The sequence below is a fragment of the Hyalella azteca genome, unplaced genomic scaffold (genome assembly GCF_000764305.2).
Source record: "Hyalella azteca isolate HAZT.00-mixed unplaced genomic scaffold, Hazt_2.0.2 contig7970, whole genome shotgun sequence".
Classification (NCBI taxonomy): domain Eukaryota; kingdom Metazoa; phylum Arthropoda; class Malacostraca; order Amphipoda; family Hyalellidae; genus Hyalella; species Hyalella azteca.
In genome coordinates, this window is record NW_025938077.1 from 42,338 (window position 1) to 57,193 (window position 14,856).

Below are 14,856 nucleotides of genomic sequence, written 5' to 3' on the forward strand. Positions count from 1 at the left end.
CCTGCACCATCTGTCACCATACCTGCACCATCTGTCACCATACCTGCACCATCTGTCACCATACCTGCACCATCTGTCACTATCGCTGGGCACATCGAAGACATTGGCCGCTTGCCTGTAGAGAAAATAATATCCTTTTGAAAATTATTTTTTAAAGACAACATTTCTAAAGAGGCCAGTGTCCCCGATGTTACGAATGTACAATTAATTTCTTAATTTATTTCTGAATTTAAAAAAAATACTTTTCAATATTTTTGTTATATTTTTAAAATTATTTATTCTGTTAATTAATTCATGCATTGTCTCCAACTTTACGCAAGTGTGCAAAATTTCTGATCAATTGGACAGGTAGAAGTGTGTTAAATATCGATTATAAGATTTGTAGCAGACAGACAGACAGACAGACAGACAGACAAACAAACAAACAAGAAGAAGTGAATTTAAAGAGAAGTTTTGTAAGACGGGAACAAATTCACTATGATGAATGAGGATAAACGTCGCTTCCTCTATAGTAAATAAAAATGGGGTCTGGTTCACGAAAAATGAATGAAAATAAACTTGAGACTCACAATAATGAATAAGGATTTACGTCTGAGTCACATTGATGAATTAACGTGTGTGTGAATGACGCAGAATACTACATAGATACTCAACAAAATGTGGACCTTACAAACAGTTTCTTATAAATTTTATACATATGTAAAAATATATCTTAAATCAATATGTAACGCCTTCCTCGAAGAACGCTACGCCTAGAACGGTTCAGCATTAGTTACACCTCCTGACGTACTGAGCTCTAGGCTTAAAAGGAGGTTCAATAATTTTATACTTATAAAGTTTCTTCGTTTAATATTGAAGGAACTGAACAGTTGCAATTATTGATTATGTCTGAAAAAACACGAAAAATGAATACACAAACAATTTTGGCAAGGTTATGACAAATATCACAGAATCTCAAAAAATACACCAGAAAATACACAAACAGCTTATGAACTAAGAGAACACTGAACAGGTTAAGCGACCCTGGTCGCGGACAGAGTAAAAGTGGCCGGCGGAGATACGTGTCCGTAAATTGCATACTCTAGCAGGTGTTGCCATATGGGCATTTCGCACTACATAATCGCTAAATTAATGAGCTGCGGCTACAGAATATACGTTATAAGTTTATAGCCTTATATATGTAAAAATATATGTTATAAGAATATACATTATGAAAACATATGTTAGAAGAATACAGCATTATATATACAAAAATACATGTTATAATAATATACGAAATGTATTATATAAGATGTAGGCTGCGGCCCCCACCAGGTACGATGAAGTTAGCCGGTGATGGCGGGTATATGTAAAAAATATATCTTATAAGAATATAGCCTTATATACGTAAAAATATATCTTATACGAATATACGGAATTTATAATATAAGATGTAGGCTGCGGCCCCACCAGGTACGATGAAGTTAGCAGGTGATGGCGGCAGGCCGAAGTCGTTGGTGATGTTGGGGGAGGAGAAGTCGTCCATCTCGTTGTTGTAGATGATGCCGGTGGTGGCCATCATCACTGCCCCGAAGCTGGGGTGTGGCAACATCAGGATGTTAATATCCTACATCGTGATGTGAGTATCCTACATCGTAATGTTAATATCCTACATCATGATGTGAGTGTCCTACATCATAATGTGAGTATCCTATATCATGATGTGAGTATCCTACATCATAAACTAAATATCCTACATCATTAGGTGAATATCCTACATTGAATATCCTACAGCATAAACTAGATATCCTACATCATGATGTGAATATCCTACATCATGATGTTAGTATCCTACATTGAATATCCTACTTCATGATGTGAATATCCTGCATCATGATGTGAATACCCTGCATCATGATGTGAATACCCTGCATCATGATGTGAATATCCAACATCGAAAACAGTATGTCATATGCTTCCCACATTGCCCCCTCATCCCCTCACTAAGAGTTGATGGTGGAGGTGCCCATTATCCCTCATCATCCCCCCTCACTAAGAGTTGATGGTGGAGGTGACAGCGATGGCGTCCCCATTGGGTCCCAGGATGGAGATGTGGGCGGTGCCGTGGTCCCGGGGGATGTAGGTCTGTCCCCCGTAGTACTCTGGGTCCTGTGATGTACTGTTGTCCAGCACCTGCAGTCTGATGTACTCAGCGTACGCCTCCGACGTCAGGTTACTCAGCAACTGTACAGTGTACAGTGTACAGTGCAGTGTACAGTGTACTGTGTACAGTGTACGTCAGGTTACTCAGCAACTGGGGGGTGTACAGTGTACAGTGTAGTGTACAGTGTACTGTGTACAGTGTACGTCAGGTTACTCAGCAACTGGGGGGTGTACAGTGTACAGTGCAGTGTACTGTGTAAAGTGTACAGTGTACAGTGTACGTCAGGTTACTCAGCAACTGGGGGGTGTACAGTGTACAGTGCAGTGTACTGTGTCTGTCTCTTATACACATCTAGATGTGTATAAGAGACAGGTACAGTGTAGTGGACAGTGTACTGTGTACAGTGTACGTCAGGTTACTCAGCAACTGGGGGTGTACAGTGTACAGTGCAGTGTACTGTGTAAAGTGTGCAGTGTACAGTGTACGTCAGGTTACTCAGTGTACAGTGTACAGTGCAGTGTACTGTGTAAAGTGTGCAGTGTACAGTGTACGTCAGGTCACTCAGCAACTGGGGGTGTACACTGTACAGTGTACACTCAGACAAAATAATGGGTTAAATTGTTCAAATTGAGACATCGGGGAAATTGAGACCGACTTGGGTCACGATGACCCACTCCATAGCAAAATTTTTCCATCGCTGTCCCAACTCATTTATTCACACCGCTTATTCAGAGTGGATTCTAAACAAGTTTTTATTTAATTTGTGTGCATGTTCTTGTGTTAATAACCGCTTATTAACGTACATTATTAGCAATTTTTCTAACATGTTTCTTAATTATACTAAAATTTCTCTTGTAAGACTAATATTGGATTTTCGAAATCCGAAAAAACGCGTAAAACGATCGGACCGGCATTTCAGTAGCCGTCCGGCACATGAGAAAAAACATCATGTAGCCGCTTTTTTTTAATTTAACGCAAATAGCCAGTACCAAATTTGAAAAAAAAATTATTTGCGCCGAGCTGCCGGTCACTAGAACGTCATTTTTAACAGTATTTCGTATAACAGATTTAGTATTACTAAATCTTGATAAATTAGAAAAAACGGCGAAACAACCACTAGAACGCCGTTTTTTACCGTTATTTCGACCAGTTAAGAACTACCATAAATCTTGATACAGTAGAAAATCAGCGAAAAAGTTCATTTCACGAGTCGGCGGCCACTAAATAGAAGGCAGTTTCTTGCCGTTATTCCGACCAGTTAAAAACTACCCTAAATGTTTATGAATATCCTGCGTGTACTCACGTCCTGTACGTCGACGTACTGAGGGTCCCCAAGCTGGGTCCTGAGGGCATATGCGTACTTGAACGTCTCAGTGATACGTTGATGTGTGAGCACGCTGCTGGACACGTCCTGGACGTCGTTAGGGTCCAGCCCGTACCCGTCCAGCACGTTCAACATAAACCCCAGCAGCACGCCCGACCCTGTCGGTGTAGAGCTCAGTTGACGCTGTTTTTACCGCACTTTCTCATTTATGGAAAAAAGGCGCTATTGTGCTCGTTTTGTCCGTCCGTCTATCCGTCTGTCTGTCCGTCTGTCTGTCTGTCCATCTGTCTGTCCGCCTGTCTGTCCGTCTGTCTGTCTGTCCGTCCTTCTGTCCGTCTGTCTGTCCGTCCGTGACTTCACGTTTTCGTCGACGAGAAAATGCGCTCTCTGTCACTCACTGCATTGAGTACTGAGTTATATTTTTTCATTATTTTTTAGGGGTAATGAGAAGATTCGTATCATTAAAACAATTGAAAGATTATTCGGTAACTTCATATTAACTCAACGTAAAGATCTTCGTAAGTACGACCGGTGATGATGATGGAGGGGGACCGGTGATGATGATATGGAGGGGTACCGGTGATTACCTGGAGGGGGTCCGGTGATGAGGGTGGCATTGGAGGTGTTAAGGGCAACCGTCATCGCCTCTGACCACGTCACTCTGTCCGCACATCCCACATCATTATAAATATTATAAATCAAACAGATAGAACAGATTAAACCGGTAATATAATTACTTGAGGCTGTTAAACGAATATTTCTTTAACTTACAAATTTATTATTCACTGTTTAATGTGCCCATCCAGTATATTAACTAGGATGACTGGATGAAATTACTGAAAAAATTAATTTCTTACATGTTATATGGTAAAATTGCTGGGTGTTGATACCTGATTTCGGTGAGGCAGCTGTCGCTGGACTCATAGTCTCACTACTGTGATTTTATTTCCTTTTACGAATCACAATATTAGTTCAATTTAATTCCGCGCTTGAACGGCAACTAAAGGTCTATTTTTAATGCTATATCATATATTTCAATGCTATATCCTTTATTTTAATGCTATATCCTTTATTTTAATGCTATATCATTTATTTTACTGCTATATCATTTATTTGACTGCTATATCATTTATTTTACTGCTATATCATTTATTTTACTGCTATATCATTTATTTTACTGCTATATCATTTATTTTACTGCTATATCATTTATTTTACTTCCATATCATTTATTTTCCTGCTATCTCATTTATTTTCCTGCTATATCATTTATTTTCCTGCTATATCATTTATTTTACTGCCATATCATTTATTTTCCTGTTATATCATTTATTTTTCCTGTTATATCATTTATTTTACTGCCATATCATTTATTTTACTGCCATATCATTTATTTTCCTGTTATATCATTTATTTTCCTGTTATCTCATTTATTTTCCTGCTATAGCATTTATTTTCCTGCTATAGCATTTATTTTACTGCCATATCATTTATTTTACTGCAATATCATTTATTCTAATGCTATTATATCACACTGAGGTCACAACACCCACTGATATTCCTCCATGTCCTGGGTGGTGATGATGCCCCCGAGCTGTGCCAGGTCCTCAACGAAGCCCCGCGCCAGGCTGCCGGTGTAGAGGGCGTCTGGTTCCTGCTGCAACACCCGCAGGGTCGCCGCCAGGTCAGGGCGGTAGAGCATGTCACCCTCCAGCAACACGTCCCCCGTCGTGTTGTCCACGAAAATGCTGGGTGAGCAAGGAAACATGAGTCACGGTGTTATCTGGGAAACATGAGTCACGGTGTTATCCGTCCATATCTCAGTAAGATTTTGTGAAATGGTAGCGCGATGTGCAGTTTTCCATTATCAACGTGTAGCTATCATACTGATTATTCAAAAGACCTTACTGGTGGAACAATATCTACACATGTAGTAGGTAGCAGAAGTATTCTTCGGAGGAACGATAGCGGCACCAACAACTCATGCTCTGGGTCACATAAATGATCGCTCCTCGATTTGAGAAAGAATTTACTAGTTATTATGAGGAACGGAATTAATTAAGCAATGCCTTGCACCTAATACATTATATTGCCTACCTCATGCTAGGCTCGGCCAGGATGTACTCCCTCTTCTGCTGCAGGGCTTTGGCAAGATGCCAGGACACAGGATGCCCTTCCTCGCACAACCGCAACGCGGGCACGAAAAGCTCCGCCCACTCTAAGGCCCCGCCCACCGCCTCGTACAGCGCGCGGTAGCCTCGCACCTCCCCGGGCACCGCCACGGCCAGCGCGCCTGCTCAGAAAGTGGGTCAATGCGAAATCAAACCTTCCATGACTCACTTGTTAACGCAATCTTTGTACCATGACGTTTCGCGTAATAACAACGCACCACGCACGGTCCACGTACCCACTAAGGACAACTTAACCCGTACCCATGGCATGCCACTTACCCACGACGAACCACGTACCCACAAAAGAGAGTTGTGCGTCGCCGTGGTACATATCCTGGTGGGCGGCGAGTGGGGCACGCTCCCTTGCGTCGAGGGTGAGTGCCTGCCCCGTGGTGGGGTTGTAATGGGTCAACATGAACCCCCCACCCAACCCCATCGACTGGGGCTTCACGACCCCCACACAAAGCAGTGCCGCTATCGCCGCGTCCCCCACGGTCCCTCCTGCAGCCAGGATATCCCTAGGGAAGGAGGGGGAGGAGGGAGAGTCGTATTGCGGTGGAGACAACAAAGTGTCGTGAGGCGGTGGGCACAACAAAGTGTCGTGTGGCGGTGGGCACAACAAAGTGTCGTGTTGCGGTGGGCACAACAAAGTGTCGTGTTGCGGTGGGGACAACAAAGTGTCGTGTTGCGGTGGGCACAACAAAGTGTCGTGTTGCGGTGGGGACAACAAAGTGTCGTGTTGCGGTGGAGACAACAAAGTGTCGTGTTGCGGTGGGCACAACAAAGACAACAAAGTGTCGTGTTGCGGTGGAGACAACAAAGTGTCGTGTTGCGGTGGGGACAACAAAGTAGGTAACATTGCCGTTGTCTAGGACTTGCGTCTACAGACTTAGAGTATGGGGACTTACGTCTACAGGCTTCGAGTATGGGACTTACGACCACAGGCTTCGAGTATGGTGACTTACGACCACAGGCTTCGAGTATGGGGACTTACGACCACATGCTTCGCGTATGGGGACTTACGACCACAGGCGTCGAGTATGAGGACTTACGACCTCAGGCTTCGAGTATGAGGACTTACGACCACAGGCTTCGAGTATGGGGACTTACGACCTCAGGCTTCGAGTATGGGGACTTACGACCTCAGGCTTCAAGTATGGGGACTTACGACCACAGGCTTCGTATATGGTGACTTACGACCACAAGCTTCTAGTATGGGGACTTACGACCACAGGCTTCTAGTATGGGGACTTACGACCACAGGCTTCAAGTATGGGGACTTACACCAACATGCACGGCGATTTACTGTTAACAATATCGAACCTTTAATACAATATTGTGTACAACTAAAAACACAGAAGTTAATTGGAAATAATTTATGTTTTTTTTTCTGACTTTGAAAGGGTTTTACTGCTGATTTTATGTACAACCGAAAACAGCGCCGTTAATTGTAAATAATTTATATTTTTTCCGACTTTTTATGGGTTTTACTGCTGGTTTTATACACTTTGCTTTGTTGAATTCGGGTTACAAAGTTCTTTGGAGGTTCGACAGCTATTAATGTCTGTTCAAATATTACCACCGTACCAGCAGCTGGAACGAATTATTCATTGATAATCAATGCAGACGGTTATGAACGAATTACTGGTCTGCTATGAAAGACACCTTACACGTCTTACACGAAACACGGTATGTAAAATTTAGTTCAATATTTTGCTTTAAGCGAACGTTTCTGGGAGGTCATCATTAACATAACCGTAAAAATTAACAACGTAACAGTAAGATCTCGTGAATTATAAAACCAGAAAATATTCAGACACAAGCTGTGCTTGGATTGACGAGGGGTTTAGTCCCAACAAGGCGCTGAAAAACGAATAATTCATTAACAAAATCTACATTCGCCGCATGTATTTCGTTAGAGCATCTCTAGCTTATGACTGGGTATATTTCCCAAACCACAATCATGCAAATTACATCATCATAATCATCACCACCATCACTCCCTTCATAAACTCACCTTCATCAGGTTGCACAACTGTGGTGGTTGACGCCACCAGCAGGACGACAGCGTAGAGCTTCACCAGCCCCATCCTTACGGGATCCTACAGCTGCTCCTCACGGGATCCTACAGCTGCTCCTTACGGGATCCTACAGCTGCTCCTTACGGGATCCTACAGCTGCTCCTTACGGGATCCTACAGCTGCTCCTTATGGGATCCTACAGCTGCTCCTTACGGGATCCTACAGCTGCTCCTTACGGGATCCTACAGCTGCATGTTATTGCGGTTATTATGCAGTTGTGATTAAGGGTTTTAAAATTGTGATTAAAATTTAATCAAAGGAATTATCGATAAAAATTTATATGCTGTGATATTCTGTCGTTTTATTGTATGTGTTGTGGTTTTAATTTTGGAAGAGTTTAAAATTAAGAATGTGATGTAATATAGATGTGGTGATTGTGTCCAAAATGAGATGATAACCTTGCAGCTCTGAGGGAAATGAATAAAGTTGAAATCAAATTTTTATCTATTGTGCTGTTAGCACACAACCTGCCGCTAACAAAATTTATAATCGACCCAAGAGAACTACACACAACCTGTTATCTCCTTTTCGTGAGATAATCCCTAGATAAAATTCCACATAAACCATAAATCTTCACGAAAAAATCTGCGCTCGAAACTCGTGGTCCCGTGTAGGGATACTGCATGGTATCTTGCTTGGTAACGAAAGCACGGCAACACAGGGTGTTGGTATTTGAATGTTGCACTACCCGCTACTACCGTCCTCGTGTAGAAGTACCTTAACATAGATTATATTCAAACAAGACTGTAGGCAAGATGCCAGTCTTCGCCCGACTGTCCACGTGACTGTAATAGAGATGCCGTATTCTCAGGGACATCGATAAGCTATCGTAGTGCAGCTGCTGAGCAGCTGTTGCACCTGAAACCCATCATGTGCAATGTGTAACCTCCATCTAAACACGCATTACGAGAGATGTATAAATATATAAATATGATCTTACTCTATACAAGTGCGATTGATGACCAGAGAATTCGTTTATTTATATTATCAGGGAGTGGAACTTCTCTTCAGATGTTTGTTGCGTTAGAAACGTCATTAATGAACCAAAAACTATTTCCTGAAACTTGCCTTTTAATCCACCGTCATCTGAAGAAAAGCTCCACTCCCTGATAATATAAACCAACGAATTCTCTGGTCATCAATTACACGGTGTTCAAACAAGTAAATTCTGCCATCTAATATAAATTTAATCTCAATGTGTGCATTGCTGCATGGCTTGATGCAGCCAGAAGGCGACAAAACCACCAGAAATCCGCATTAACAAATAATTATTGTATCTATCAATTCGCAGCGTAATGGACATGTTAGGCTTCCATCAACCCTCTCCTATACAAAAAAATGTACTACCTCCAGCTGCGAACCGATGTCTAGACGATACATATCGCGGCGTCTATTACGAGGACGTCCAAGTTTGATAAGGTTTCAAGGTATCATCAAGGCCGGTTAGGTCGAAATATTAGGCTAGGTGTATCAAGTCGTCGTTCGTCATTGTTTTAATCGACATGAATAAAGGACCCCAATTGCCCTTGTGCAAAAAATTTGGCATTTCATTTATAATTCGATTGCTGAAGGTCAGGCAAGCTGTTATTTTCTCCGAGTACTGCGATGGACTCGTGAAGACGAGTGTACACTGTACAGTCGACTTCGCAGCAGATGGTCTCGTGAGACACGGGTTTCTACCTTCATTGCAAGTTGTTTATAACAACCGAAATTTTCATTAAATGGAAAATTGTATCCACCGGGCATTAAAAGCGGTTTTCCTTATAAACCGAGTTGCCAACATCACATCAGTGAACATCATTTTAACAATCAATCCACGAATGTGTGACGCTCGTCTGTTGCTCTTAAGTTGAGACCCAAGGATACGCATGAAAACTTTTTCCAGCTAAATACTGGCGGAATTTTTTAAGTATTCCTCGGAATTAAATCACTACAAATATTACATGGAGGTGAATTACATTATTATTAATAAAGGTGAATTGCATTATTATTCATACAGGTGGATTAAAGTATTTCGGTCAAATGAGCGAGGGCGAGATACGAGGAAATAAAACGCCAAGAAGAGGGAAGAAAAACATGTCAACACTTTATTACTTAAAAACCTTACACAGATTCGCTAGCATATATAGGCAGGCACAAAGATCAGAATAATCTTATGGTAGAGGAGAGAATATAAACATCCGGTTTAATAAGGATAAAAATTTTAAACTAAAAGTGTACAAAATTCGTCAATCAATAAAAATGAATAATACAATTTAGATACAAACTACTGTACAATTACTCTGGAGTCGACAGTTGAAATTAAAATCATACATCATTTATTAAAGCAAACAATATAAGAATAAATTTCACCTTAGTTCTGGCTCAATAATCTTCTCCTTCATTTTTATTTCAGATGCAAGACCACAATGAATTAATCTAATACTTTTTTATTCATTCCCGACTACAAATTAGGTTAGAAGACAGACCCGCAAAATTCAACTATGAGCTCCGCGATCGTAGTTTCAAATTCTGGCCGATGAAGGAACACCAAAATAATTGCTTGTATTTCAATTGTGAGGAGACGTTCACATTGTTCCCGAAGTCCGATCCTTACAAGATGTTGGAAATCCAAAGGCAATTCCCAATTGTCCAAGAAGACAGAAAATGAAGGCTGGAGAAGAAGCGACTTAGTTTGGTGGTCGTTGAAATGTTGCGTGTAGAGTGCGAGATGATTTTTAAACGTATTGTAAAACTGGTCGTTATGGTAACTATTGTGCACTTTCATCACAGCAAACGAAATGAATCTTGCGAGTAAGACTCGAAGGTTATTTTCATAAGCCACGAGGAAAGAGTGATCATAAGAGCTGCTAAACGAATAAAGGCTTCGGTAATAACGCTCCATTTCGTACTCCGTACCAACCCTGGCAAGAGTCTTAAGTAATCCAAAATTATCCTGTTCCTCAACTTGAACTTCTTGCTGGAAACCTGCCTCATCTTTCACCGTAATTTCATTTAATGGTCTATTAAAGAAAACAATCTCATTACTTGGTTCATTTTCTGAGAAAAGTGTGGAAGGTGGTGAGATTTTAGCCAGCCTAGATCCGCAGTGGCCACATGGCAGTCTGCCAAGATTATGAAATGCTTCATTATCTGCATCATAATGATTATGCTGGGTATCATCATTGCTATTATCTACGTCAGCATCACTGTCATTATCGGCATCGTTGTCATGATTACCATCATTCTCACCGGCTTTAAAATCACCGTCACCGGAATAAAAGTTGCCATCACCATCCTTTTTGCCATCACCATCCTTTTTGCCATCACCATCCTACATCTTTGTCGCCATCATCTTTGTCGCCACCATCTTCGTCGCCATCATCTTTGTCGCCACCATCTTCGTCGCCAACATCTTCGTCGCCAACATCTTCGTCGCCATCATCTTCGTCGCCATCATCTTCGTCGCCATCATCTTCGTCGCCATCATCTTCGTCGCCATCATCTTTGTCGCCACCATCTTTGTCGCCATCATCTTTGTCGCCATCATCTTTGTCGCCATCATCTTCGTCGCCATCATCTTCATCACCATCATCTTCATCACCATCATCTTCATCACCATCATCTTCATCGCTGCCATCTTCGTCACCATCATCTTCGTCGCCATCATCATCGTAATCATAGTAATCAGAAATGTCATCGTATTCATCATCATCATAATCCTCATCGTCATCACTATCATGCTCACAAAAATCATCATCATCATCATCACCTCGAGGAACTCTGTGTTCCATCATCATCCCATTACCACCACGCCTCATCCCCCATCGTTGGTACCCATCATATGTATCACGACACCAACGCCTGAGGGCCTCCACAGCGCGTCTCAGAGGATCTCTCCTTCTTATGGATCTGTCGTTCTCTCTTATGTTAGGGTAAAAAGGGTCACAAGAATAATCCGTATAGACTCCCAGGTCGTTCTCGTCGCTGTACATCGATGCTTCTGAAGGCCATCCAGACGAAGTGGTCTCCGTGTCTCTGTTGGTAGAGTCCATTGAAACGGCGCTGTCTGAGAGTCCATCCGAATCCGAAATGACTTCTGAATCGTCGGATTCACTACCATCCAGCCTAGGAGAAGCGTTTGAAACATCGGATTCACTTCCATCCAGCCTAGGAGAAGCGTTTGAGCTATCGGATTCACTTCCATCTAGCCTAGGAGAAGCGTTTGAACCATTGGATTCATTTGCATTCTGGTTAGGAGAAGCGTTTGAACCATCGGATTCGCTACCATCCAGCCTAGGAGAAGCGTTTGAACCATCGGTTTCACTTCCATCTAGCCTAGGAAAAGCGTTTGAACCATCGGATTCACTTCCATCCAGCCTAGAAGAAGCGTTTGAGCTATCGGATTCACTTCCATCTAGCCTAGGAGAAGCGTTTGAACCATTGGATTCATTTCCATTTTGATTAGGAGAAGCGTTTGAACCATCGGATTCGCTACCATCCAGCCTAGGAGAAGCGTTTGAACCATCGGATTCACTTCCATCCAGCCTAGGAGCGTTTGCATTGCTGCCCTCGCCTCCTATAGGTTCGAGAGCGTCAATATCTTCAAATTCTCTTAAATTATTCAAGACAAATTCATTTTTAGGCCTCCTGTCCATTTCTCCTCGAGTCCTCTTCACATGAATGTTTGAAGATTCGCATGTAGATTCATTCTCGTTTTCTTCAGGTAGTAAATAATCCATAGGATCGGATGACCATCCACTTGTTCCAGGCTCTGTATTCCCGTAGTTATTCTCATGGCTGAACGAAGGGTCTGTTTCCACGTGGCCTATGGCAGCGTCAGACCTGTCAAACGCTCTTTCATCCGCGCAGCGCCCCAGGGATAATATCGACCTACTCGTTTCGGCTCTTGATTGATCATATGTTGAACTCCGTGAGGTTGAATTTCCGCATGATGATATCCCGGGAATCTGGTTTGCCGTTGAAACGGTATTTTCTGATAAAGTGCACGAATTTTGTGCTGTTGTAGAAGTTATATTTACGCTCGAAGTTGACATAGTAATAGATAATAGAACTTCTCTGGAAATATATGCATTGACAGCATCCATTCGGGGAGTAGAAGCAGAAAAGTCAACTGTGGGAGATGCAGGAGATGTGTCAGCTGGTGAAACTGAAGAGGAAAGACGCACTGGTGAAGTTGAAACATTCACTGGCGGCCTCGAATTAGCCGAAGTTCCTGCTGGCTGATTGTTAGTAGGGGAATCTTGAGAAGCGCCGACATGGTTGGGCGAGTTAGGAATCATTCAGGCTTTATTATCAAATGTTTTCTTCTTAAATTGGCTGCCTCCTCCTGTTCACGATAATGTATCAACAGTGGGAGGGAGCGTCAACAAGTTATGTAAATGCTAAAATAAAACTGGAATGGTATGAAATGTCTGAAAATTTTTATAGTTGATGAAAATTAATTAGTAACAAGAAACATGTTTACAGACAACTTCATTTCTGAAACAAGATTTCCTGATCAACGAAATACTTTATTTTAACACCAGGATTAGGATATTGCTGTTTCCATACCAAATTCTGAAATTTCCAAACCAAATTCGATCGCGCACAAAGTGCATGATAGATCCAGCAGGGTTTAGTAGTACATCAGCTAGTTCACGACAGGCAGCATAGCGATATCATGAAAAGGAGGAAGGTTTAAATTACCGCGCACTTCTCTGTTAAGTGGAAATTCATCAGCCTGAAGGTGAAGGCGCTCGCAAATGGCCGGTAAGCTACGCTGGACGGGAGGGAAGCGCCAGTAGCATTTGGAGTGATGAAGAACCTATAGTTGAACAAGATGAAAAACCAGAAAGAAATTGGTGAACTTCAACATATACGTTGCTAAGGTAGGTCAACAAAAAAGAAGAAGGAATAGGTGATCAACAACATGTACGACGACATCAGGATCAGCGATTGCTTGTCTCGGAATGAAGGGAAGTACAGGCTATACTATACAGGCTATACTATACAAGCTATACAGGCTATACTATAGCCTATTAGGAACTTCCCTTCATTCATGTTGTTGATCACCTATTCCTACTTCTTTTTTGTTAACCTACCTTAGCAACGTATATGTTGAAGTCTATAGGCTATAACTCCATAAAAAGTCAACACATTACTACTCGGCCCGTTCTTCCATGAAGAAACCAGCTTAGTTTTAGAAAACATTTGATCGTGTGATATTGAATTCTAACTGAGACTTGAAACCTAACCCAGCATTCGATTGGCTCCCTGGTCAACAATGGGTGACGTAACAGTCGTAACTTCTACGTTCACGATGCATGCAATGGTTAAGCTTTAAAACCCCGAAAACCCAACCCTTATTCTACGGTTTAAAACCATGGGTATGGTTAAAGAATTATATTCGGGCAACAAGATTACGCAACTAACTTGTGACAAAGCAACTGAACTTCAGAACATACATGCCGAGAAAGAGATCATTAAAATCATATTGATACAAAATAAATCTAAAGGATAAACACTTCAAGTTTCTCATTACGAACCAACTGGATGTCAACCTCTAAGACTCGAGTGAATTGCACTTTTGCCCCACTTTTTAAATGCATAGAATCAATTTTTTTGTGGAGAGCAATCTCGTTGCCCATCTGCTCTAACCAACAAATAATTGAATTTCTCTCGAAACAATCGACCAAGTCAGCCAACCAACCTACACCAGCACCAGCGTTACATCGCCCGTTTTCATATCTCGACTGTAGGAAGGAAATAGACGTAGATAGATAACTACCACACATACTTAATGACGTTATAGATAATACCATTTCCCTAGTGACTCAAGACGCAACAAGTCTGGAACTGTGGAACATTTTCAATCCTAACAGCCTCGTTGAGTAGGATGGCTTGAAATTATTTGGCTTCTCCGCGTTCTCCGACAGAATATAAACAACTTGACCCTGCAAGAACGTATGAATGGCATTTCACTAAGCGCATAAGGGATCAGACCCTACAATAAGCACATGAAGACAAGCGCAAGAAAGGCATTTTCTACTTAACACCGACCGAACACTAAAAACGGCCTGGCCTTCTAAGAGCACATAATTAACCTAACCTACTAGAAGCAAGCTGCAGGACTGCTCAGTATCTATAATACTATCG

At 41.9% G+C, this 14,856-nt stretch overlaps 2 protein-coding genes across 2 annotated transcripts; both read right to left on the reverse strand.

The window, feature by feature from the left end:
* Positions 1-1,449: 1,449 nt before the first annotated feature.
* Positions 1,450-6,497, reverse strand: LOC108681080 (glutathione hydrolase 1 proenzyme; the record flags this gene model as incomplete). Its single annotated transcript, XM_018170060.1, is given in 7 exon segments — positions 1,450-1,574; positions 2,033-2,223; positions 3,447-3,625; positions 4,055-4,128; positions 5,021-5,215; positions 5,565-5,760; positions 5,936-6,497. Coding segments are annotated over 7 exon segments (1,522 nt in total), but the record flags the coding sequence as incomplete, so codon positions are not given.
* Positions 6,498-11,024: 4,527 nt separating this feature from the next.
* Positions 11,025-12,440, reverse strand: LOC108681081 (uncharacterized protein DDB_G0290685-like). The gene has a single exon (XM_018170061.1). It carries the CDS (start codon positions 12,438-12,440, stop codon positions 11,025-11,027), a length of 1,416 nt encoding a protein of 471 aa, XP_018025550.1.
* Between the last annotated feature and the right edge of the window lie 2,416 nt (positions 12,441-14,856).

Coding starts and splice junctions, on each gene's coding strand:
- LOC108681081 (XM_018170061.1), bottom strand. CDS start 12,440: ATGGATTATTTACTACCTGAAGAAAACGAGAATGAATCTACATGCGAA.